Source organism: Populus alba, chromosome 1 (genome assembly GCF_005239225.2).
Source record: "Populus alba chromosome 1, ASM523922v2, whole genome shotgun sequence".
NCBI lineage: Eukaryota > Viridiplantae > Streptophyta > Magnoliopsida > Malpighiales > Salicaceae > Populus > Populus alba.
This window is the reverse complement of record NC_133284.1, coordinates 17,993,247-18,020,610: the sequence shown is the minus strand read 5'-3', so window position 1 is coordinate 18,020,610 and position 27,364 is coordinate 17,993,247. Positions and strand designations below refer to the sequence as shown.

At 29.4% G+C, this 27,364-nt stretch overlaps 2 protein-coding genes across 3 annotated transcripts; one reads left to right on the top strand and one right to left on the bottom strand.

Annotated features, from left to right (window-relative positions):
• Positions 1–4,782: 4,782 nt before the first annotated feature.
• LOC118046237 (trihelix transcription factor ENAP2) lies at positions 4,783–6,972 on the bottom strand. The gene has a single exon (XM_035055056.2). It carries the CDS (start codon positions 6,158–6,160, stop codon positions 4,958–4,960), a length of 1,203 nt encoding a protein of 400 aa, XP_034910947.1. The 5' UTR covers positions 6,161–6,972; the 3' UTR covers positions 4,783–4,957.
• Positions 6,973–24,358: 17,386 nt separating this feature from the next.
• Positions 24,359–27,364, top strand: LOC118046238 (FCS-Like Zinc finger 10). Of its 2 annotated transcripts, none has more exons than XM_035055058.2 (3): positions 24,359–24,560; positions 25,733–26,767; positions 26,851–27,364. In XM_035055058.2, exons 2-3 carry the CDS (start codon positions 25,797–25,799, stop codon positions 27,002–27,004), a joined length of 1,125 nt encoding a protein of 374 aa, XP_034910949.1. In that variant the 5' UTR covers positions 24,359–24,560; positions 25,733–25,796; the 3' UTR covers positions 27,005–27,364. The 2 variants fall into 2 exon arrangements, with proteins under 2 accessions (XP_034910949.1, XP_034910948.1); XM_035055057.2 differs by having other exon boundaries at positions 25,724–26,767.

The following is a 27,364-nucleotide window of genomic DNA, read 5'->3' as shown; positions in this document are numbered from 1 at the left end:
TCTCCGAGTTTACTTGACAAGCAGTCCTAGCTCACCCACATTTTTCTATTGGCTAGAGTAAAAGTCTTCCTAATACACCTCCAACGTATTTTATAAGACTTCAAATTTCTTTCGGAGCAAGAATTACTACTATTCTTTTTAAAATAATATAAATTATATTTTAAATCTCATTTAATAATTTAAATTAATTTTTTAACATAATATCATAACTCTTCAAAAATTTTATTTTCATCCTATTTAATAGAATTTAAAAACAATACTGTGCTTGTTTTGGTTTCAAAATCATTATTACTTTTATGGTATGTTATAAATTTTAAAAATTTATAATAAAAATTAATGTAAATCAAATTAAAGAAAAAACATGATTTATCATGAAATTTTATTAAGCAACTTATAGATTGAAAAAACTATAAATAAAAAATAAAAAGAACTTAAAAGAAAAAAACAAAAAAAAAACATGATATTTGACACATAATATTCAAATTAACTTAATTATAAGTTATTCAAATTGATGGAAAAAACAAAAATAAGTAACAAATAAAAAAAAATAAGTTATTCAAATGATATGTTGTCTTTCCCTTAAAAAGATTAAAAAAAATAGGCCCAAACATACGAGCCTAGACTTGAAAGCTCATATAAACTCTTTCTTAAAATGATCAAGTGTGTTAAATTTATTTGTCGACATACTTATCAGACTTTTCATGCATTATTTAGATACTTTTATCAAATCATATAATAACTTGAAAGGCTTATGAACTTTTTTTTCTCCGCCCAATAACAAACCTTTGATGTTATTTCATATAGATTTTTTTATCGGCGTCACCTTTTAAGAAAGCTATTTTTATATTTATTTAATATATTTTAAACTTGTTAATAGTTACAATGACTATTGATGTTTATATGAAAGTTGTTCTTGACGCGAGTGAGAAGGTGTCAAAATAGTCCAAACCTTCTTATTATTTAAAACATTTCACAATAAGTCTTGTTTTATATTTATCAATAGTTTTATCAACTTTTATCTTTCTTTTAAAGATCTATTTATGGCCTAATAATTTACTTCTACATGGAAGATTCACTAGTTCACATTATAATTTTGCATAATAGATTCAATTTATATATTGATTTCCTCTTTCATATAAGAAGCTTCAAGATAAGACATGACCTCGGAGTAGCTTTAAGGTTCATTTTTAGCAAGAAAGTTAGAAGATCATGATCGAATGTTTTATTTGTTTTCATCCTCTTATCTTATCTCAATCTCATCATCTTCTATTTAATGATTACAGCTCAAGCTTGTCTCATTCGTCTGTTTAAGTGAATGAGTTTTTTATGTTTCTTTAAAAAAAAAACACATCTTCAAATAATATAGCATTAATTGATTATATTATTATATTAGAATGAATATTCTCAATACTTAACTTGTGACAAGAAACAAATATAAACCACTATTATAAAAATATCCAATGAATACACAAACCATAGATTTAGGTCCTATATGGAATATTTTGGGATTATGTATTGCAAAATACTTCCATACTTTAAGGCATTTATAAAAAGATCCTATACCTTTACATATCTCATATGATGTCTTTTTTAACTTCTTATGAGGTATTTTGTTAAATATATAATTCGTAGTCAAAATTGCAACTCATTCTTGCAATTCTTAAACATTTCAGGAGTCTTATCTTTGTTTCTTAACAAATACATATAATAATACTTTTTGAATCATTTATAAAAGTAATGCAATATTTTTTACCATCTTTATTTTTCATAAATTTTAAATCACTTATATTAGTGAATTAAATCTAGAAGTTCGTAACTTCTTTTGTTTGATTCTACACAAACTTCACATTAATAACTTTTTCTCAAAAACTATAATTAATAATTCAAGATTAATTGATCTTTTAATATAATTATAATTCACATGTCCAATATGTTGTGTCACATATCTTAAGCAAGTAAGAACAAAAGACATTCTTATTATTATTAACCTCATCATTGATTATAATAATCATTATATAATTTAAAAGGTAATCAACATAAATAACTTTTTTCTATAAATATCTCACTTTAGTGAGTATAAATTTATTACTTTTAAATAACATCTTATAACCTTTTTTGCTCAATAATAAGTTAGATACAAAGTTTTTTCTAATGTCAACTATATGAAGCACATTGTTAAGTGTTAAGGACAAGAAGCTTTTCGGATGTTATTTTTAAAATGACATTTTTAATGCCTAGTATTTTAGAGAATAATAAATTCCTCATGTATGTTCACCATCTATTTCTTTGTAAGTAGAGAACATCTTCTTCTCAACTCATATATGTCTTATAGTACTAGTATTAACCCACCACTACTTATAGTGATTATTGATTAGATTGACTTTGAAGGTAATTATATACAAACTCATCCTTAACATTTCATTTATGATGTTATCGACCTCAAATACATTAGCTTGAATAACCTGTAATCTCTTCATGTTGCCTTGTTAAGTCTTGCTTTTACAATCATTAACTTGATATTCAATTTTATTGTAGATGAAATACAATTGTCCTTTTCTATTCTCAACTTTAGCATGAGATATTCAATTTTCATCTCTTTTTACTCATGTTTAAAGTAGTTATTGAAGTTTTTTCAAGATAATGATAATTTCTCAATAATAATAACCATTGTTAAAATATTCTAGTATCAATTTTTCATTCATCCTTGTTAACATTTCATGTTAAAGTATTTATTTTGCATAACAATTCAAGTATTTATGTTGCAGAACAATTTACAGCAAATCTAAACCCAAATTATAAGTGGATTCTAAAATTAAATTGATCTCAGATATACTCACTAACCTGCTTTTAAACCAATTTTTCTAAAAACTGTTGGGAGACACTATGGAATCGCTCTAATTCAGTTGTGAAGGCGCGATACTTGAGCTCTAGATTAACTTGAGGATTCTTCAGAACCTCCAAAGGGGTTTTAGTAAGTATCCCGATGGAAGCACTTTATATTTTCAAGGTCTTTGTTGCGTATCAAAATAAGCCTTCCGACATCGTTAGCATTGGAAAATAGGAGCACGCTTCTTCGTTTTCTTGCTGGTTTCAAGACAGATAAACAGGATGAACAATTTGAGACAAACAAAGCTCAAGTCATGAAAGAAATAGTTGCTCTTGAGCCTAGAGATCAGCGCTATGATATGAGGGAGATCGGTTGCTGCTTGGAGTAATCTGGTGTTTTTCACATAACTTTGTTTTTGTGTCAAATTATGTAAAAACTATATCAGTTGAAAGCGAAACATAATATTTTTTTTACGAGTAATGCTGAATGTTCTTTATTTTTTGAATGATAAAGGAATATAAAGAGATCATTGAAACATGCATCAGTATATGATTTATCGCCTTCACTACTTTCATGGATTCATGTGATTATGCACATGGTAAATGGTTCTGGTTACAGTTCTATTTTATGTTGTCCATGGCAACTAATGTACTGGAATCGGAATGGCTTGCATGGGAAGGTAATATCTTAATTTATATATGCTGATGTTGAATGCATAGTATCTGGTTGTCAGTTTCCTTTCAAATTCAGCGTGATCCATGTTCATGTGGTTTGGAAGACTGTTTATAAACATGTTGAATCCAGGTGAAAAGATGCAGATTCATCTATTAAGGTACTTGTTTCCTTCCGATTGTGGTTGAAGAAGCCTGATGATGCACAGATTGTAGTAATCATTTATCCAAATCAATCCCTCAGCAATGATTTATTGTGATAATGATCTCCTCTCATTTCACTCATCCTTCTGTCGAGATTCCATTTGTGATTGTTCCATGCCGGTTGCCCCTTTGCTTTATTGTCCAGTAGTTTATCAAACAGATAGGAAAGTTTTTACAAAGTGCAAATATGGTTGGTTTTGATTTGGACAATGAGATCTGCACTCTTTTTTGTTGCAAGGATTAGTAGAATTGATGTTGTGCTTGACAATGAATCGAAGTGCGAAACTTCCAATGTTGCATGCTCTCGCTGCTAACAGCTGGTTCTTTGGACTGCGGGAGAAGGGGAGTTGCCTCTGACATTGATGAGCCCTATAACCTCCATCTTGCATATCGAGTGTTCTGTTGGCTGCTAACTTTTTATCCTAAGTTGCAAAAGGTTCTCAAGTCATCGCACTTTGCTGCCACCGGAGGTTTGTTGTGATTCATTTCTCATGTCATTGCAGTCTTCTGTGAATTTGGGACCAACTTTGGATATTGATAACCTTAAAGATCCAGACCAATTCTTCTTCGCTTTTGAAAGGCTTGAAGGTGAGTTTGCACATTGTTGTTGTTTTCAAGAACATGTTTTGCAATCAGTTGTTTGTATTTGGTTGTTGTTTAGATGCTGACTTTGGAGCCAGTTAGAAAGCCAAAGTTGCCAGTGGTGAGGTTCCGCTAGTTTCTGCAGAACCGATGAAGACTGTCAACAATGTCGAGCTTGGTGCTCCGGTAGCGTTTCCCAGGAAAGTCGAGCAATAAAACTCATTTTCCTAATTTATAAAGGGCATTCAGTGCGATTGTTTACTGGACAAAACTCAGAAAGAATTAAAGTATTAAACTGATTCTTATCATGAAACATGATAACGCAGATTTAGGGTACTGAAATTTACTATGGCATCTGCACTTGCATGCAAAGAAACTAGCTGAATTTATTTGCTGCCAATGTCAGAGAATCAAGGGTGCTCAAGTATCAACAAACCATAGACAGATATCCAACCACAAGTAAGAAATTGAACAAAGAAGACACCATAACCACAATCGTCAGGAGCAATCATCTTCTTTTCCCATTTCTTCTATTACAGCGAATACAATAAGCTATTCAATAGCGTTTACAACATGGGAACGAAAGAGCAAAAGACCCCAATATCGTACAGCTAGAAGCAGAAAGTATGCTAATTACATTTTGCTCAGAAAACCAGATACAGAATCACGCATGCTAAGCACTATTGGCAGAGATGCTGTCCTCCTCTTCACCGACTTGATGGATTTTGGCTATCGCTGCCTGTGCTCTCTCAATGATTTGCCTCTTCTGCATTTCCAAATCTCTCTGAAAATCCATCCTCATCTTCTCTAGTTCCAACATCTGCTGCCTTTTACTATTCTCAATCTTCTCATATATCTCACTAAATTTATAAATAGAATCTGCAAGCAATCCGAAAGAGGACTGCTCAATACAATCTCTTCCAAGCCTTCTCTTCTTGGGTGGGAGTCCATCTGAATCATCCTCATCACGAGCTAATTCTGAATTCCCTGGACTATCCCTCATCTCATCCAACCCATTGGAATGGTTTGAATATACTCTTGGGTTCATGGAAACATACTCTCCCGAGTCCATCCCACAAGAGAGTCCACCTTGCTGAGCCGATGTCGACATTAGAACATCCATCTTCTTGAAATAAACCCATTTGCTAGCACCACCACCATCCTCTGCTAGCTTAATCCTCTCAATCTTGTACTTCTTTTTCAATGTATCCAAACGATTCCTACATTGTGTGTCTGTCCTCTCAATCTTTGATTTATCCGAAACCTTCTCTGCAACTTCTTGCCATTCATCAGATCGAAGACTCTTCTTCCCACGTTGCAAAAACTTCTCACCCCAAGCATCTAGCAAAACAAATGTTTCATGCTCAGTCCAGTCTGTAAGTGGATTTCGTCCACCAACTGATGGTTTTGGCACTGCTAGAGCTGCAACAGGAGGTAATGGAACACGAGGAGCAAATTCATAACTAGAAACTAAACTCTTTAGTTTTCGCTTTTTCGGATGCCTTTCTATATCATCATCCTCCTCCTCCTCGTCATCAATCCCCCTACTATACTTTTCATTATCATCCCCATCCTCCTCATCATCAACACCCTCCTCCTCCTCCTCCTCATCATCATCATCATCATCCACATCTTTTTCCACATAATGGATGCCATTATTCTGATTATTCTCCCCATCTTCATCTCCTAACTCATGCTCACCTTCTTCTTCATCATCACTATCCTCATCTTCACTAACAGCATATTGATTATCGACTGGCCTAGAATAGGTAGCATTCCCCACAGGAAGCTTGTGACGGTTAGAGCCATAACTCCGCTGGTTGTTCTCACCGTATGGATTTTGTGGGTACCTTGCATCATCCTCAGTATCATCCATTTTTACACACGCTTTAAACTCAAACGATATAAAAACCCTAAATTGTAATCGCCAAGTAACTCTCGAGACCAACTACAAACACCCGATTTCACCTAATCAAATGATCAAAACAACTCACAACAAAGCTCTTTCCACCCTAAAACGCCACAATTTCAACCCCCAAATCCAAATTCCCTTACTTTCAAGAAATCAATTATACCACAAAATCCCAGACAAAAATTTTCCTATCTCGAGATCATTACCTCCTCCATCAAACCCAAATCTACCAAAACAACAAAGCCTCAAACTTTCTGTTTCAAAACACTTTCAAAATAAGAGCTCCAAATTTACCACATCCGCTCTTCACAAATAATCAAAACTCTAAGAAAAGCAAAACCCATGATTCAATATTATCGATAATGACCTCAAGAATGCAAGATTCTGAAGCCATATCAAAATCGAAGATAAATAAAAACCATGGTTGGTTCTTACCTCAGAAAAAATAATCACTTTCGAGAGTGGAAAGAAATCCAAATTGTTAGATTCTCTGAAGTCAAACTGTAAATGAAGCTTCCAAGAAGGCCAAACTTAGATGTTTCAAAGAAATCGGAACTTATTTATAAAAGCGCAAATCAAAGATGTGAAAGTGAAGAGAGACGGGTTTGAGGGTGGTAATCAGAGGATCTCTTCAAAGGGAGATGGAAGAGAGTGGCCTCTAACACACGCCCTGTGCTTTCTTTCAGATGTGATTTTGATGGAGGCAATAATAGTTCGTCCCTGTAGTTTATTGAAACAAGTTGAATAATTCTTTCAAGTTAGATAATCCCTTGACCATCTTTTTGTTTCAAAAAATTCATTCTTGCTAATCAAATTTTCTCAAATTCTATTTTCTCTTTTATATATTGCAACAAAAAAATAAATTAAAAAAACATGAAATTTAGGCGAGCTCTAAGTTATGAACACACTTAAAAAATACATATTTTAACATTGATAAAAAATAAATTAACAAAACAACTAAATGTTACGAGTAATTTAACTGGTCGAATTAATTTGATATATTAATTTATAGCATGTTTGACAATGTAGTTATAATTGATTTTCAAATAATTTTTCGTGTCAAAATACATGTCAATGATATTTTTTTTATTTTTTAAAAATTATTTTGGATATAAGCGCATCAAAATGAGTTGAAAACACTAAAAACATATTAATTTGAAGTTAATAAAAAAAATTAAATTTTTTTTAAAAACATTTTAAAACACAAAAATAAATCGTTAGAGTGTAGGTCAAAGTCGAGGTTGCAGGTTTGAATGGTGGAAGGCGTAGATAACGTTTTGGACACGTCCAACCTAGCATGATGTGGCTCCTATTTATTGGCTAATTTTTTTATCTTTTTTTTAATTTAATTCTTTATAGTATAGTTTTTATTGAATTTTATTTTCATAGATGTTAAATCATTTTTTATTTTATTTTTTTATCATATAAACAAATAAAAAAATTAACTCAACCCAATATATTTTATAATAGAATCGCGAGTTTAATAGGTTAATTAGAGTTAATTTTTATTTTTTTGGATTTGTTTAATTGATAAAGTCACATCGATCAACTTTTATATAATTTAATTTAAAAAAAAAAAAAAACAAAAACTTAGATGGACTTTTTTTAAGTTCTAATGGTTATACAGTTTCAATAATAATACTTAAAATTTTATATAATTTAGATATTATTTTTATTTTCAAAACAATTTTAATTAAAGTCGTAGCTAAAGTGAGAAATAAACTAGGTAAATAAATAAAGGAGAATTGTGTTTTATTATAGATCTTTCCTAGCAGTAGTCATTTATACTATGAATTGTTAATATTATTTAGGGGAGTTTTAAAACGGGTGTCATATTATTAAATAATAAAAAACATTATCGTATCATTAAGACTCATAAACATTTTCTCTCTTTCAATATTTTTTTTTTCTCATTTTCTTTTAACATACTCTTTCTCTCCATCTCTAACTGAGTCTCTTTCTCTCCATCTTTCTCTATTTAAACAAGTAAATTTTGATGGGTTTTCTTGTTAATTAATAAAAAGCGTGAATTAGGAGTTGGATTCACAAAGGTAAAAGGTAGAGTTATAGTCTATATTTTTCGAGTTTGTTTGAGAATGTAGTTACAGTTGTTTTTTAAAATATTTTTCATGCTAAAATATATTAAAATAATTTTTTTATTTAAAAAAAATTATTTTTAAAATCAGTACATCAAAACAATCTAAAACATATATAAAAAAAATATTTTAATTTAAAAAAATATTAAATTAATATTTTTGAAAATATAGTTAGAACCGCATTTCCAAATATTCTCTTCATCTACTTTAATTTTAGGATTTTAATTAAGCGTCCAATTGACATAAATAAATGTTGTTGTTCTTTTCATTTGTTTTCAATTTTTTTTTTTTTTTTTTTTTAAAGATGGAGAGGAAGAAATGGAGGGAAATAGAAAGAAAAAGAATATGTGTATGTCTTTCTAATGATGTGACAGTTTTTCAATTTTCTTTAATGACGTGACACCAATCTTAGTGGGGGATCAATTTATAGGACTTAATTAGCTATAATGGAGGAGGGAGAAAACAACATCTAGTTATATTTTGGAGAAATTTCACTGGTTTTTATAAAATAAATAAATAGTGATATTTTGTTAATTATTATCTAAACTCACTTTAAAAATTGATTGGTTTTTTTTTTAGTATTTTTAGTTAATCAAAATGCAATTTAAAATCAGAAATGAATCTTTAAGAATTTATGGGATGATTTTGGGTATTTGGCGTGAAAGATAACAAACAAAATGGGTTTTGAGAGCCAAAACTTGCAACTCGATTTTTATGTGTTTTTAATATATTTCTACTTTCTTAAATCTTTTAGTTCTCATAAACTAATTCCTATTTGTACATAACCTTGCAATATTTTTATAATATATTTTACATGATGTACATCCTTATTTATAATTATTTATGGTTTTTAAAATATTTGTGATAATAAATGTTGAAAAGGTTACTATAACACCAATATTGTTTTTATGAAAAAACTAGATTTATGTGAAACAACTCATAGATTTCCTATGAATTTAAACTATATATATAACAAAAGAACGAATTGGCCCTATTACTCAACAATAGAGTGTTCACGGTTCGGTTCGGTTTGGTTTAAACTTAAAAAACCAACCGAACTGAATTATATTAATTTTGTGAAATATTAACCAAACCAGACCGAAAACCAGTTCAAACCAAACCAATCCGGTTCGGTTAAATCTGGTTTTTTTGGCAAAAAAAACCGGAAAACCTAATCCTAGGCACATAAAGAAGATAGATTTTACAGCCATGGTTTCCACTGTCATTAGTCCCATCGATCTTAGCCACTACCATGAATAGTTACCACAAGAAAGACAACTAAAAATGAAAAGGGAGGAAAGATAAGAACAAGAAAAAGATACAAGTGACAAAGATGCGCAAAGATATTGTCGTAACTTTGTTCTTCTCCTATGGAGTGTTTATAGCAAGTACATGCTACTATAAATTTTCAAGTTACAAAGGCTTATAAATATACAGAAGCAAGGGAGAGAAACAATTGTTAACTCCTATTTTCTTTACTATGCTTTCGTTGAAGATCACTATTGGATGTGTATATAATGTTGAAAACTATGACCTTCGCATTGAAAGCTCGTTCAACAACCTGCTCACTGGAAAGGAAGATTGGGAAACTGAGAAGGAAGATTTGGGAATTAATTGAGAGGAAGATTGAGAATTTTTCTAGGGCAAGCGGTGACTTGTTGTGAGAGGTAGGAAGGTTATATTAACTTTTAGGGTTAGGTTACATTTTAAGTATTTATACCTCAAAGATTTGTGTAACTTTTGGCTTTTAGTGGGTCTAGTTCGATTTGAGTCGGTTTCTGGTTCAAAACCGAAACCGAACCGGACCTGTTAAAATTTATGGTTTTGACAATCGGTTTAATCGGTTTTTCATTTCGGTTCGGTTTTTTCAGTTAATTTTTTTTTATTTTCTCGGTTTTCTCAGTTAATCGGTTATTTTGAACACCCCTACTCAATAATATCCATAATTCAAATTTCTAGTCCAAAAAACTAGGAAAACAGCTCTCCTGGCCTCTGCAAAGACTAAGAAAGACTACCTCCTTAGAAATTATACAAACCACAACTTTAAATCAGTTTTGAATAAGTCTAGCTCCTTCATATATATATATATAAAAGATAATGTTGAATTTGTTCCTCCATGAACAGTAAACACAAAGTAACAAATATAATACTTACCCTCAACTTGAATTGTGTTCATCTAGAGACAACGATGAAGCGATTTGCAATTCCATTCCATTCTGCTGTAATTAATTTAAAGAAATATTATATACAATAATAAAATTTTTATTTTATGTGTGATTTTTTTTTTAACTTTAGTTGTAATTATGATATACCTCAAATAACTTTAGATTTAATGTCCGTAAAGTTCTATTATAATTACTAATTAAATTGATACAAATACACTAAAGTTAAATAAATGTTGTTAAATGTATAATAAAGACAATTGCTATAAATATCATTTCATAACATGTACTTACAATAATATTTTACTCAAATTCTATAGCTATGGAATGATTAACAAAAAATAAAATAAAATTGAGAGGCAACACTGTTCACTTGAACATTAAACCTCCTGCCCAGTTTTTTATTCTTAATTTTTATTTTCTTAAATTGTCTCATTATAGTAGAAATACAAAAATAAAAGATAATTGTTAAACTTTTTTTTTTCTTTCAATTACATCCTTTTACAATCTAATTATATGAAATTAGGTTTCAAATTATAGTTGAAATAAAAATTAAAAGGTAGAGGACTAAAATATAAAACACATAAAAAATACATAGCTTAACCCAAAATTTATGATAATATTTATTTTGATCTAAAAATTTATTTTGTTTATTTTCTAGTTTTTGAGTTAGAAATAGGAGAAAGAGAGAGTTGTTGAAAAACAATGAAAGAAAAAAAATAATTGGTTGTCGCAATTCTAGCAAAATAAATTACCAATCTTGGTGTCAACAGATTCTATTTGATAAGGAAAGTTCGATGACAAAAAGGTTTTCCTTGTAAACATTCCTGAAAAGGAGACCGAGTTTTATTTTGATTTATAGGGTTCAATTGATTTTGGTTTTCTTGAGTGATTTTATGATATTTTGAGTTTAGTAGGTGATTTAAAAAGGCTTTTATGGTGGTTATTAGGTGTTGTTTGGTGAAAATGGGTTGAAAAATGAGTTTTTAATTAAAAAAACCTCACCTCACAATTCTTCAACCACCACAGTGATGCTCGAATTCTAAGTTGGGCAGTAACAGGTAACCCATTACATGTTTCTTTGTTTTTCTTTTTAAAAAAATAAGGGACAGATAACATGTCGTTCGTCCTTTATAATAGAAAAAAATGGCCAAGAATCGCAAGCTTGACCTAGGCCTTGCCTGGGCTAAAGATGGTCAAAAATATTTTTTTGACACGACATAGAAAATATAATATAAACTCGGATCATAAAAACATATTGTAAAATTATAAAATCATAAAATAATGTTTTTTTATACATGGTTCATACAAACAATTAATAAGTTATTCAATGAACAAAGATGTGGTGTATTTGTTCATGCATGATAAAATTCTACCAAGCAAGATCCAAGGGAAAAAGTCAGAAGTAGTTGGTAAGACTCTGCATCTAAAAAAAAAATATTGAAAATAGATGTCTTCACAACTATGCTTCTTTTTTGGCGAACAACAGTTTCAATGCTTCCTCCAAATGCATGACCATTTGTCATGATAGTTTAAACTTATCTGATGTCTTTTTCCTTGTTGAAAACACATCACTTTTAGATGTTGTTATGCTTTTATAAGTTTTAGATATTATTTGTTATACACCATGAATCTCTACAAATAGATTAATAAAGAATTGTAGGCTTTATACGAACTAAAAAGAATGAATCAAACAATTTAAAGTAATACCTTTTCTTTTAATCTTAAATTCTAGTTTCTTGTTAGATTATGTCTTAAACAAGTTATAAGATTTTCTATAGAGAAATCATAATGTTGTAAACTTGTTGAAAATAATATGGTATTAGACATAAACACATAATGGATCATACTTCAGAGTATCAGCTATCACTCTTGTCTGTAAAGAAATCCTTATGGAATAAGAATTTTCAAAGTCCTCTCCTATAATAATTTTTTATTTTTTGTTAGGAAGGGTTTAAGCAATAGTATATTTTCTTTATCCTTGCACTATTGATTGAAGAAAAAATTCATGGATATAAGCACTTGTGAGGCTCATGTGTTAGTGAGTAAACACAAGATTATGTAGCGAGGAAGACAAGAATTTGGAACTTGGAATTGTCGTAAAATCATGGTTTTACTTGATTTTACATGATTTTACACAATTTCAGTCTAATTTTATTATTTTTAATTTTGACATGATTTTGCACGATAAGTACATGTTGACTCGTAAAATCATATGATTTTATGAGTTAAGTTGTGATTTTAAAAACCTTGCATAGGCTTTTTTAAGGATCTAACACATTAGGCAACTTAGGCTCGAGCATAGTATGATCTTTTTTTTTTTAACCTTCAACATTGGGTTTTTTTATGAATGTTTTTATTATTATTATTATTTTGCTCACTTTCATCTTTAATATTTAGTTTATTTTGAATTGGCCTTCATTTTTGTTTTATCAAATAACTAAAAAAAAAAAAAATGTTTTTGCAACCATTACTTGGGACATAGATCTGATAAGTTAGCCCGGCTTGACCAAAATCGATCAAATATGTCATTGTCTCAATGTTAAAAAATATGTCAGCTTTAATGTTTTTTTTTAAGTCAATCGCTTTTTACCGGTCATCTATGTTGCTTTTGAACCCACACATATAGTCTTTTTTGTCATTTTTTTTGTTCTTTGATTTTTTTTTCTTTGGATGTGATAAGTCGATTAGGTCACATTAGAAATGACATAAATTATTTTATAAAGTAAAAAAATAAAGTTTAATTTTTCAGAATTGTTTTGTAAAAAGTTTTCAAAAAAATCAAATCTTTCTGATTTTAAGTAGATCCATGAGATAATGCAAGGCTATGAGTGTTTATTTGCAAGTATATAAGAAAAAAAGAGAGAGGAAGAGCATATAAAGAGAATCTTTGGTGAAAACTTCCTTTTATTGATAAGATAAAAACTTGTACACTTATACATAATACTTCTTTACAAAATTAAAATTTATAGGTCTAGACAAATCTTCTCCATCCGTTATAGTTTGTATGAGTGTTATTCCTAAGAAAATTTTCTTTACCTCATGTAGATCCTTATAGTTTGGTGCTTATTTACTTTGATTTTCTTTTAGTAATGGCATAATAGTTTTCAATACCAATTCTTCTTCTTCAAACTCTCTTGAGCAAACTTTCTTATTATATGTCTTATCCATCCTTTTCTAGTATAACAAATAGTGACAAGTTACATCTAACCTTGTTTTATTGATCATGTTCAACTACTCATGTTGTATTTTAGCATATTCTGACTCTTCTAATTATATTCTCATCAAAACTCCTAAAGAGGGAATTTCTACTTTAAGAGGCATCATTGTGTTTATCCCATATACATGTGAATATGGTGTAGATCTAGTTGATGTCTTTAATGCATTATGATATACATAAAGAGCATAGAAAAACATCCAATGTTGGTTTTTACATGTAGCTACCATGTTTTGGACAATGTTTTTGATGTTCTTGTTGGCATTCTCTATAATATCATTCATATTTGGCATGTATGGGTTGCGTTCGAGTGTTTAATCTTTCTCAAATAACCTTACAATCATCTTTCCATTAAATTTCTAGGTATTGTCTATTACTATAGTTTTTTATTAGTCGTGTTGGTAAAGCCCTTACAAATTGGATCTTATCTTGGCCCAAATGTGTGAATGTTATTTCCTCAAATTTATTTGATACGGTATAAGATTTTAATCTTTAGTTTATCATTCACCTTTTACCTAGTAGATGATTAACATTAAATCTCTGTATACATCTAGCTTCTAAACTCATTTTTCCAAAAAAAACCCTCCAAACTATGAATACATGCCTTATATTTAGCTTTATTATTAGTGTAATCAAGGTGTAACTTGATTAAGATGGTGTATTGTCTTCTACATGGAGAGATTATCATTGTATTGGTATCATTCATGGACATATTTATTGTATTGTTAAAGTACATTGTCCACTATCCATCTTTATATGAAAAATAACATTCAATGGCTCATAGTCGATAATAACATTGTCTACAAGATGATCAACAGTGACACTACCTTTGTTTTTTAGTTATGTAGACAATGTCATATTCTTCTAGAATCATCATGTTGATCTAGTAAGCAACCTATAATTACTTTAATCACCGTTAAGTACAAGAAAAAGGGCTTTCAAGGCACATGTGGTATTAAAATATGTGTATTTGAGATGAAGAAAAACCATCTTTGATAGATCATTCACAAATAAAATATATCCATTGTTATCCCTCTTTGAATCTAAAATATGCTTTTTTTTAAGTAACTCATACTAGGATCACCCCTCATATTGGGAACAAGTTTTGGAAATTCTTTAAATAAAAAAAAATCATTAAAAGGACAAAAATTCTTACAAAAGAGAGCAATAAAAAAATATTAGCTCTTTAAAGTGTTCTAATGATGGGTCAAAGCCCATAAACATAGGCAAAATATCAAGTGAGATCAATTACTAAAATATCAAAATCGAGGTAACAGGCCTAAAAGATCACAATAGATAAACAAGTGATCCCATGTTTATATACCCCTACACACCTTTTAAGCCTTATGCATATCCTATATATATATATTTTTTTTTCATAAATATAAAACTTAGCCTACATTAATGTTTTTAAAAACCCTTTTTAATCAAGGACAATTTATTTATGTTTATAAATAATGGTCTCTAAAAAGAGACGAAAATGTTTTTCAAAAGAAATAATAATCTATTGCATGTTACGTATCATTGTTTATGACATTAAATCATGAATTCTCACTAATAAAAAGGAAATCCACATAGCAAAAAGTTATGTTTCATTCTTTTTAAGAAAGTCAAAACTATTATTTTAGAACCCAAAATTTTTTATTGGAGAATTAATTTGAGACATTCATATACAAACTTTTAGGGTAAATGTTAATTTTTACAATTTCAACCAACAACTATTTCATAATATATCTATATCCATATTTGCATCTTAGCACTTAAAATGACATGTTTTAGAATTTAGACCAAATAAATTGAAGAACCTATTTGTTGAAAAAACTTTCAAATTTACATCTTAATTATTTCATTTTAATAATATGACCTATGTGGATACAATAATTATAATTTACGATTTAGTCCCAAAGCATATATAATGATATTTTACAACAAAATTTTATCCTTGACTGAATTTGCAATGTTTTTTGCAAAAATATGCATTAGACGACTACTAGGGAGATAAGCATAATTAAAATATTTAAGGGCAACTTTGATCGAAAGATTTCTTGTGATGACAATAGTTAACTAATATTTTAAAAAATCCCATTATAAGATGAGTGATAAAGAGAAACCTCTATATAGTGGTATAAAAAATAAGCATTAATGAACACATATATTTTTATTGTACTTGAGGTAAATAACATGAAAAATCAATATGGGCCAAGTTAAGACGATGCATTAATCATACATTTCTAGTGGTCAGAGACAAAGAACATAGAAAGACAAACTTATGATGAGCCTACAAGTTATTTATGTCACTTAAATAATTGAAACAAGTTAGTGACTAAATTCATAGATACTAAGGACCAAAGATCTTTAAAGATGCAAATGATATAAAAAAGAAAGACTGAACTTTAAAAATATATAATTTGTGTTTTCCCTCAACTATAGGTAGTATCACTCAAAGATAAGATCAGAATAAGTCGTTACATATAAGACGATATCAAAATAATAAGGTAAATAACTAGTTTAAGTCAAACTCTACAATCAGGACATCTTTGACAACATCTCATTGCTAGGTAATTCAAACTAAATTCTTCAATAGAGACCATTTTTAAATTTCATGTCAAGGTTAGTTACTTAACAATTTGGACCTATTTTTTAATTTTTTACATTAAGGTTTGTCACCTAACAATTTAGATTTATTTAAATTCCTTTTTAAATTATATACTGAGGATGGTTACCTAAGAATCTAAACCCATAAAAAATATCAAGATTGGTCACCTAACAATTTGGACCTTAAATTTCATGTCAAAGTTAATCATCTAATAATTTAGATCAATTTTTAAATTTTATATCAAGGTTCATCACTTAATAATTTGAACTCATTTTTAAATTTCATTTCTAGGTTGATCATCTGATAATTTAAACTCATTTTTTAATTTCATATTAAGGCTAATCTTCTAACAACTTAGATCTATTTTTAAATTTTATATTGAGGTTGATTACCTGGTAATTTGGATCCATTTTAAATTTCATGTTGATATTGATCACCTAGTAATTTGGACTCATTTTTAAATTTCATACTTAGGTTGGTCACCTAATAACTTGAACTTATTTTAAAATTTGATGTTGAGACTAATCACCTATTTTGACCTATTGAAATTTTTTTATTTCAATGTTGATCACTTAACAATTTGAGCCATCTAAATTTCATTTCAAGGTTCGTCTCTATTTCTAAATTTTAATGTCAAGGTTGATCATCTAACAATTTGAACTCATTTAGATTTCATTTCGAGGTTGATCAACTAACAATTTGGATCCATTTTAAAATTTTATTTTGAAGTTGGTCACCTAATAATTTTAACCCGATTTTAAATTTCATATCAAGGTTTGTCACGATAATTTAGACCCATGTAAATTTTATTTTTTTAGGTTGATCATGTAACAATTTGAACCTATTAAACTCCTTGCAGATTTCATGTTGAGGTTGGTCATCTAATAATTTTGATCCATTTAGATTTTATGTTGTGTCATGCTTCTTTTCTTTATAAACTTAATATACAAAGTTAAAGGAAAATGAAATCTCCAATGTCTTGGTATCACAAGTAATGTAAAGAGAAGATAATTGTCATAACCTATTTTGACCCCTTGATTTTATAATGTATTGTCAAAATAAATAAATAAACATAATAAAAAAACTATTTGGGAGTGAAAATGACAGGCAAGAAAAAAGTTGATCAAGATATATGGAATCAAATAATATAATATAATAAAGGAAAAAATAATAAAATATGGGAGGAATTAATATTTATATAAATGAAGAGATTTTGAACTTAATGAGAATATTACATTATTTTTAAAAAGGAAGTGAAAAGATCTAGCCCTATCTAATAATGGAAAATTTGACTTTTTTTGAATTCTTGCACAGGAAAAATAAAATATGATAGTTATTGAAAAAAATAAAAATGTTTTGTGCATTTAAAATAGAATTTTCACTAAATAAAAAATAATCTTTAACTAATTTTTTCATTCATTCATTATTGATTTTGACATGATAAATATGGAGAAAAAAAGTAAAGGGCATTACCTCTTTGGCAAAAGAATCTACCATAAAAAAAAAAAAAAAAAAACTTTTCCTTTTGCTAAATTACCTAACTTATATGTATACAAAAAAAAAAAAAAAAGGTTTCTTCCTTTCACATTTTCTAAACCCTAACTGCCAACCATAATCTACCTTTCAGTTTCGTAACTCTAGCAACCATTGCATTTTCTCCTCCCTCTCACGCATTTCCCAAGCTATACATCATTGATCATAAGCCTCATAACAACATGCCAATCTCTGCAATATAAACTTCCTTTCTTCTAACCACTGTAACAAAATCATGGACACCATACCATGATTACCATTACCATTACCATCTTTATCTCTTTCATTCATGTTAGCTACTATCAAATCTAGTAACAACATTGATTGAGCCTCAATCCTCTATTCTCCTTGAACCAAATTCTTGACCCCACAACATCATCAAACCATACTAAATTTTTTTACCTCCATAACAATGCAGGCCTTCAACATTTCTCAGCCTTTTCATCCCCTATCAACCAAAACACAATTTTAAAGACAACACAATCTAAAAAATATACGTGAGGCTCTTTTAATTTTAAAATCTTAAATGAATTGGAATTCTTGTTATATACCCCATGAAAATACCATTGACATGTTGGTTCATGCTTACATTGTAACTATGCATAAGTTATGGTTATGCATTACACATTGTATTGTAATGAATTCTTTATGTGTCATCGCTTAACTGCATTAATTAAAGCCTTGGTTTGGAACATTTATCCAACCTCCAACTCAGTAGTTAAGTTTGAATTTATATGACATAAAGCCCAATCAAAGCTTATCTTACGAGCAAACCCAATAATGTCCTCAAATTTAGAAATAGAAGGTCTTATTATTTAGTTTATTAGCTTAGCTTAGCTTGCTTATTTTCCTCTACTACATCATTGACATGATAATTATCTTCCTTAACTATATAATTGGCACAACAATCATCTTCCTCGTCACTCAGTTTAGATTTGTCATAATAATTTAGAGTCATTACCATACTTAACTGTGATTTCACATGTATATTTCTTGAGTCAATGTTAGATTTATTGCATCACCACCTTTCGTAGATAGACCTGTTGCGTATGATAATTGTGTGGTTCTTTAATTGTAATTTGAGATCCAGATTAACTCCAAACTTTAGGAGTTTTCTTATTTAGGTATGCTATTCAAGTATAGCTCTAACATATGCAACCTATTTGAGGTGATCAACCCAATCATTGTATTAAAACTCACATAACTGGTAATAGACACAACGACATGACATTTCAGATAGCCCCCACCTTATTAATTTAATATACCCTGTAACCAATCGGTTGGTTACACGTGATATTATTATATTAATGTAAATATATATTTATTATTAATAAAAGATTAATTTATATTTAATATTCATATAATATTATATTAATGAATTTAGAGTAAAGATAAAATTCATAGGACAAAAATGCTTTGCAAAGAGAATTATAAAATTGTTATAACTATGAGATTTCTATTACATCAAATCATTATTCCTAAAATGTTCCTAGTCGATGCTTTTTTAAATATTGGGCATTCATTAGAGCCATAAAGACTTGTACATATTATGTTCTTTCATTTATGAAATGAAACAATTGTTCTCATAAGTTGAGGTATAAAAGACACCTAGAACTAATATGTAAGTGCTTGTCATAAGATATGTATACTAAACTGATCTACATGAGAATACCATGTAAAGAGATCATCTATTTTTATAGAAAGGCTCACGTAATGATTGTGTTCATGATCCTTATACTTGAGATCACTAAGTCATCTTATATAGAAAATGTTATGCTTTAATCTTGTTACATGTTATCTTAATCAAGGTAACGAAACGGTAGATATTAGGTATAATATAAACTATATTAAGGTACTTGAATGATCAAGAGAGGATTCATCATTCTAGGTGAATTAAAAAAATATTTCATCTATTCGCAAATAGTATTGACTGAGAAATCTTTAGCTAAGGTGGAATGAGATTTGAAAAGAGTTTCAAATCTTATTCAAATGATCAATGACTATTATGTAGAAAACAAGCATGATTTAACATGACTGACATACTCCATGTTTTAATATTAAATCAAAATATTATTGATGAAATGATATTAATTATACCGAAAAACCAGTCACTGAAAGGTTAAGTCAAACCACTAATGACTTTTTTTAATATTTTGGAGATCATGACACATTGCTAGACAATGCATCTAATCTTTAAATATAAATTGATCAATTGTTGAATTAATAATAAATTAAATTATTTAATTAGAATTAGAATTAGAATTTTTACTTAGGTCAACATATTAGGAACCTAATGGGTCACACACATTAAGAACCATTAGTTAAAAATTAAACTAAGATGATTTAATTAAGTATGACTTGATTACAAAATATATTTTAGAACTTAAGGACTAGAATATAATTGATACATGGATTATTTTTCTAAACCTAGAAAAATAAAATAAGGATTTTATTGAGTTCATTTCTAAAATTGACTTGAATTAATATATGGATATTATTTATAGGGAAATTTGATAATTTTCCAATTTAAAAAGTTTTTTAGATTTTTCTATAAATAGTAAGTCATACCTTTTATTTTAAGTGGAAAAAAAAGGAGTGGTTATTTGTCACACAGAAAAACTACATAAACACAATATTAGAGCTAGCACTCTAGGTGTAGCAATCCCTCTCTTATAAATAGGAATTTAGAAGATTTTTCATGGGTGATTCGTGTGGATTACCATTAGAGGCTGGACAATTGGACGACTTGTGGTTTATAATAACCTAGCCTTTAAAAAAGTATTCAAAGCCGAAGAAGATTAGATATTCATGTAATAAATCCCTAAACAATTCTAGATCTATCTAGTAGGATCTTAGAGAATCCTGAATAATTTTGTTTCATAGTTTTTACTGCGTATATGATATTCGAGAACCCAACACACCCAATATTCTCCAATAATGTCAACATAAAATTTAGATAAGTCTCACTCAATCCCTCGACATACCATATTTTTAAGTTCATTAGATGAATTGTCTAACCTCAAACTACATAACTTGGTACTTCCTCAATGGTAAATAATACCATTATTGGTATTAACAATTGTACCACTATAATAACATAATATTTCCATTATAGAAGATATATTCTATGAAAATCACAACAAAACACAATGCTAATTTATCAATACAGCAAATTAATTAAGTTACAATATAAGTGATACATTAAAAAAACCCTAAATTAACAAAAACTATAAACTAAACTGTAACCCTAACATAATCAAAGTAATATAATCCATTGATTTCTCTCACTAGATAATGCAATTTATATATTTAATTGACTAATTTTATATCTAATTAAAATAAATTATAGTTAATTTAGGTAGAATCAATAAAAACCCTAAAAGCACAAATTAGCTAAGCAAAATAACAAATTAATAGAGGGGAAAGATGAATATACCTCAAATTGGTTAAATAAGGCTTTTATAGGTAGGGGCAATGGTGGTAGTGAGGGACAAATTTTGTCATGGGTGGATAGATACAGAAAGAAACAATAGTGGAGAGAGAAAGAAAAAAAAAAAAGCTAAGGTTTATTATGGTGAAGGGGGAAGAGAGTTTGTTTTTTGCATTGAAGAGAGATATCAAATGGGCTAAGCTTCGACTAATATTGGAAGGAGGGAAAAGAAATGGGAAGAAAGAAGTGAAAAAAAAAAAAAAAGAGAAAAAGGGGACATGGGTTATGAAATTTGGAATTGGAGAGTTGTGCGTGTACTACATACCCAATCAAATTATTATGTATGTGCTATGTCCGCAACTAGTTGTTGCGCATGTGCTATGTGCACTACCAGTGGTGATTCTTGTAGAACATGTGTGTTTTTATAGGTCGTGTATAAAGGATATGCACGACTCTTGTTGTCATATTATACAAAGCAATATTTTCTTAAATGTGCTAGTTTATGAAATATCTTGTGGCACTGTGTTAATGAGGGAAAAAACTTAATGCTTGCACACATTTGTTTGCACTACATAACAAGCATGGAATATCTATAGATTTTGTACAACGTGCCTTTTCTTTTTTCTTTCTTTTTTCTTTGGTCCAACACAAACCCACCACCACTCCACCTATTTTTGACATGATAGTCAATCTCTATAATTATCTTAGGTTGTTATGCTAATCATCTTTGTATATCATTTCAAAAGATATAGATTCATGTTTTAAATTTATTTGTTTTTTTTATTAAAAAACTTGCTTTTTGTATGAAAAATGAATGATAACAAATTTTGTGATATATTTACCATTTTTATAAAAGATAAATAAAATTTGAGCATTCTTGTAACAACAATCATTTTCATAACTTAATTTTATATCCTTTATTTTTGTATATTTTGAAAAAATAGAAAAATAAAAAAAAATCTTTTTAGTAGTTTTAGTTAATTTTAATCATTTCGTTATTTTCTTTAATTTTTATGTGTAAAAAAATCTCAAAAATAAAAAAAAATACAAAATAAAAAAAAATACAAAACCAATTATTAAAACAAATACAAAAAATAGTAGGGGTTTGAAATTAAACTGATAATTGAGGACCACAAAAAAAGAAAGTTTGGGAATATTTTTGCACCATAATTAAGATTTCAATTAAAAAGTGATTTGATAAAAAAAAAATTAAACTGATTTAATTTAACTAAGAATAAAAAAGTTAAAGTTAAAGAATAATATTAAAACAAATAGCCAAATAAATTCCAGTCAACTTAAGTTACTCCTGGATTGGCTTTAGATTGTTTTTCTGTTCAAAGAATAAAATCAAGTTAATTCCATCCGCTAGGAGTCGTGGTCTTAATAAAGTGCTTCCTCGACACTGACAAGTGACAAGTGGAATAATAACTTCTCATTGTTAACAAACCTCTAAGGGGTCTTTTGGTCTTTCTGTGAAATACGTGATCATGCTATTTTGGTGGCATTCCTTTTTATTTTATACTTGCAAGATAACAGAAGTTCATTATCTAGAATAAAAATAGCAAATGTTCTTAAGAAATAAAGAAACTTTACGGCCAATGTTTTTTTTTAAATAGCATTTTTGTATGTTCTATCATTGCAGAAAAAAAACATTTGTCTTTCTAGATTTTTTTTATTTTTTTAAGGAAATAAAGATTGTTTGTTTATGGAAAAAGAAAAGGAAAAAAATTATTTTTTATTTTTTTAGCATTCAATAAAAAAAATTATTTTAGCATAAAAATCCAAGAATCTTTATTTCTCATTAGCCTTTGTATAAAAATATCTTTGTGTTGTTTTTAAAAAAATATATATTTATGAATTTATATTTGGATTTAATAATAAATTTATTAAGTCTATCAAAACTTGGTTAAAATTAAAAGACCCGTTAAACTAATATATTTAAATTTCAAAAACTCATCTCTCGCCATCAATACGAGTTCAAAATTCATTTCTCATTATTTTTATGGGCCTCAAGCCCAACTCTTATTATTGTTACGGTCCAATGCTAGTGATTAACAATTTCAAGGTAATTTTTTTTTATAGGGATAAATATTATTTTTTGCAAGTCTTCTATTATAGGGATCGATATCAAAGTCTTGTAAAAAATAAGTCTTTTTTTTATGGGACTAATGAAAATTTTTTGTTAATTACCAGACCTTTAGGGACCGACATCAAATAAGCTAAAAATAATTAATATATTTAAAGATAATTAAAAAATATAAATTTATGAGAAAATACATGATAAAACTAACTTTTTGTAAAAAAATAATGCTGTAAATATTATATTGTTCTTTCTTTAAATACAACCAACCCCCATACTTGAATATATGTGGAAGTAGTGCTGATTTAAGATTCTCAATTTTTTTTCTAATTACTAATTAACTACTCTAATTTTTCACTATATATATGTTTTGAATCCGTACCATGATATGTTCAAAAGTGTGACAACAATTATACAAACAGCTAAATAAATCTAAGAATTTCATATTTTGAGGAGTTGTAATTATCCAATATAGTACATTTAACAACAAATCATCATATGTAATAATGCATTGCAATAAGGGTAGATGATTGATCGAAAGATTTTGCTTGTGCAATTACCTTGGTTGGTAATGATCTGTTTTTGTGAACGAATATATTTTTTCAAAGGGTTTTATAATTTTTATTATTTGTAAAAATATTAAATTAATATTTTTTAAGAATTTAGTTTGTTTTAATATATTAATGGAAATATATTTTTAATTGAAAGCATCCAATTATCAAAGACTTTCTAAACCTACCTTAAAGGGGGAAAAAAAAAACTAGAAGTGAGAAATTCTATATAAAAATATTCTTATTATTTTTTATATGGCATAGGTTTTATTTATTTTTTATAAATTTATGTTTTTTAAATAAATTTAAAAAATAACTAATAAGATATTATTATGCAAAATTTTCATACTCGTATAAAGGAAATGATGCCTCACCTTTTATCTTTTAAAAAAAGGAATATACGTAGCATAGTATAATACTGTGTACTGTACGTATATCTTTGACAATCATACATGAGAGAGAAAGAGGAGTGTTTTATATATCAGAAGCTCGGTGACACCCTGCTTTTCTGATTTAGATGCAAGGGAAGTTGTAAAAAAAATGCAAAAAAAGAAAAAAGAAAACAGAGAGAGATAGTGGTGCTACACGGGGAAGGGAAGGGAGTGTTGGGCCAGGCAAGGCAAGTATTGATGAAGTGTCTCTTCCTGCTTTTCAGTTCCTCTCTGTCTCTTCTTTGCAGTTATGAAAAGATAAACCAAGGTGGGTTTTCTTTCTTTAACTTTTTGTTCTTTGTTTGATGGTTTATATCACTGATTTTTTTTTTTTTCCTTAGTCATTGGATGTTCTTAAAAGCTCTATTCTTTTGGTCTTGATTTGATACCATCTGTTTTGTTCTTCATCGTCAGATGATATCTACTCTGTTCTTTAATGTTTCTTGAGGTTCTTTATGGTGGCATGTGTGGATTTTTTTTCTTTTGAACATTGATCTGATATTACTTTTAAACACCCTTTGAGGAGGTTGAATGATGAAGTAATCAATTTTCTTCATTGGGGTCTTTGTAAATTTTTTATGTTTCTTAGTTCTTATGCATGTTTGATTCTTGATTTATTTTTTCTTCCTATAACACACTTTATGGAAATCTTTCTCATGTGTAGAAAGCAACTCTCTTGTGGGTTTAGATAACAAACCTTTCTCATTTAGGGTCTTTTGGGGATTCTTGATCGTCTATTTTCGTTCTCGTCTCAATCTGGATCATCAATAAGTCCACTGTTACTCATTCAACAATGCATGCATGTATTAGTCCTACTTTGATGTGAGAATTTATGATCATCGTTTCCCAACTCTTTGCCTCGTATTGCTTCATTCTTTTGCTCATGTTGACTGTTAGTTTCCTCGTTGATTTGAGATTTACAAACCTTTGTAGTTTGTACCATTTTTTGATTTTTTTGGTATCAAAGCTCTTTGCAATTACATCATCTTAAGAGTATTTAAGGACTCTTTTCATTGTTGATGCTTTGTTTCAGATTCGTTCTTCTGTGATGTTTTCTGTAAGCTTACGATGTCTTGGTTCATTCTAGGGCCTTCCTGGGAATCAATTTGTCATTATTGACGTAATTTTTTGATACCTTGTTTATTCTTAACTGTTTGTTTATGGTGCTCATTAATTAAAGTTTTAGACTCTTAGCAGTGTTTCCATATCTTGGTTCATTCTGAGCTTTTTTTTCTATGTGAATAAAGCTGTCTTTATTGACGCAATTTTGTGATATCTTATATATTAATTCCTATGTCTTAGATGTTTATTTCTGCATGCTCATTGATTAAAGTTTTAGCAATGTTTCGATCACTTTTGATGATTTATGTTTCTCATTACTATAATTGCCAATAACTATTGCAGTTAGTAATTGCTGGTTTGTATTAAAAGTGTTTACAGGTTCTTAATGTTGCTTATGAGGAGAAGCAGATCGCATTAGAGAGGGGCATGCATATTCAATCCAATGGCGGATTCTGATACAGAGACAAATTCTCAACCCGATACATTCAGTCTGAGACATTTAAGGAGCTCATTTTTCAATATTCCTGGTTTCTTTGTAGGATGTGGTTATAGAGGTTCACAAGATTTTGACTCAGTTAGGAGTCCGCAATCTCCACTTGATTTCAGTTTTTTCACAAATCTTAGCAACCCATTTAGCAATAGGTCCCCCAGATTGCCTTGCCAAAATGTCCAAAAGAAATGGGACTGCAACAAAGTAGGTCTTGGCATAGTACATTTACTTGTTGATGAAACCAAACCTACCGGTGAAGTTCTTGATTCAGATAAGAGAAAGACTATAATTTTTGCACCACAAGTGAAGACCTTTTCTTCTGTGAAATCCAATTCTTTACCGAGAAACTACACAATTTCACTATCCAGAACCAAGACTTCCAGTCCCCGACTAGGTAAATCAGATGGTGCCTTTGGGAGTGAGGGAGTGCTATTAGAAACTAAACCGTTTGAAAGCTCTTCTGTAATTGGCTTAGCAACCTCCAAACCCAACTTGAGTTCCCAAAAATTTTATTCAGGGAATAGAACTACTAGCACAAGAAGTTTCCCGCTGGAAATCTGTGATTGTTCACAAACAAACAAATCTTTGGTGATCAAACCGAATTCACTTCCCATAACCGTTGGCTCTGGACAAGGATATGTAGGTTCTCTGTCTGCACGTGAGATTGAGCTATCTGAGGACTATACCTGTATAATTTCCCATGGTCCAAACCCTAAAACAACTCATGTTTTTGGTGACTATATTTTGGAATGTCACTCAAATGAGTTGTCCAATTTTGACAAAACAGAAAATCCGGGGGTCAAATTGCCTCAAGAAGCTAAGCACCCAAAGCATCCAACCCCTTTTCCACCGGATGAGTTTTTGAGCTTCTGTTACTCTTGCAAAAAAAAATTGGAGAAGGCAGAAGACATTTATATGTACAGGTATGTCCCCGACATCTCTACTTAAAATCCTTTGAAGGCTAGTAGCTATCGCTGATGTTGTTGTGTCTTTCAATCTTTTGCAGAGGTGAGAAAGTATTTTGCAGTTTTGATTGCCACTCTGAGGAAATTTTTGCTGAGCGGGAAACAGAGAAAACTTGCAACAAATCCTCCAAAAGCTCTCCCGGGTCAAGCTACCATGAAGATGTTTTCCTTATGGTTATGCCTATCGCTGAATAACATGACTTCCCCCAGGGTCTCATCTGTTCATGAAGAGCTGTTTATGTTATTCTGTTTGCAGCCATGGATGATCACGAATGCGAATCATGCTGTTTGATGATTTTCTTTCGGGTATCATGGTGTTGGTGAGTCCTGGATAGGAGAACAGCATGCAGTTTCTTCTCATTGAAAGTTATATTTGCTTATTTTTATTAGATGTGTTAGAAGTGGCCGAGAGCCTTCACCCATCGGCTTTCTTTTCATTTTCTCTAATCTCCTGCCTTTATTAATAACGCATGTAGCTGCCTTCTGAACTTGTTACGTCGTCAGTGAATGCTCGCAACTTTTACGTAATGAAAACCACTCTATCTTGTATATTAA

Excerpts from the sequence above, each read along its gene's own strand:
- LOC118046238 (XM_035055058.2), top strand. The coding sequence starts at position 25,797 with ATGGCGGATTCTGATACAGAGACAAATTCTCAACCCGATACATTCAGT. Across the intron at positions 26,768-26,850 it reads GAAGACATTTATATGTACAG|AGGTGAGAAAGTATTTTGCA; the intron begins GTATGTCCCCGA and ends AATCTTTTGCAG.
- LOC118046237 (XM_035055056.2), bottom strand. The coding sequence starts at position 6,160 with ATGGATGATACTGAGGATGATGCAAGGTACCCACAAAATCCATACGGT.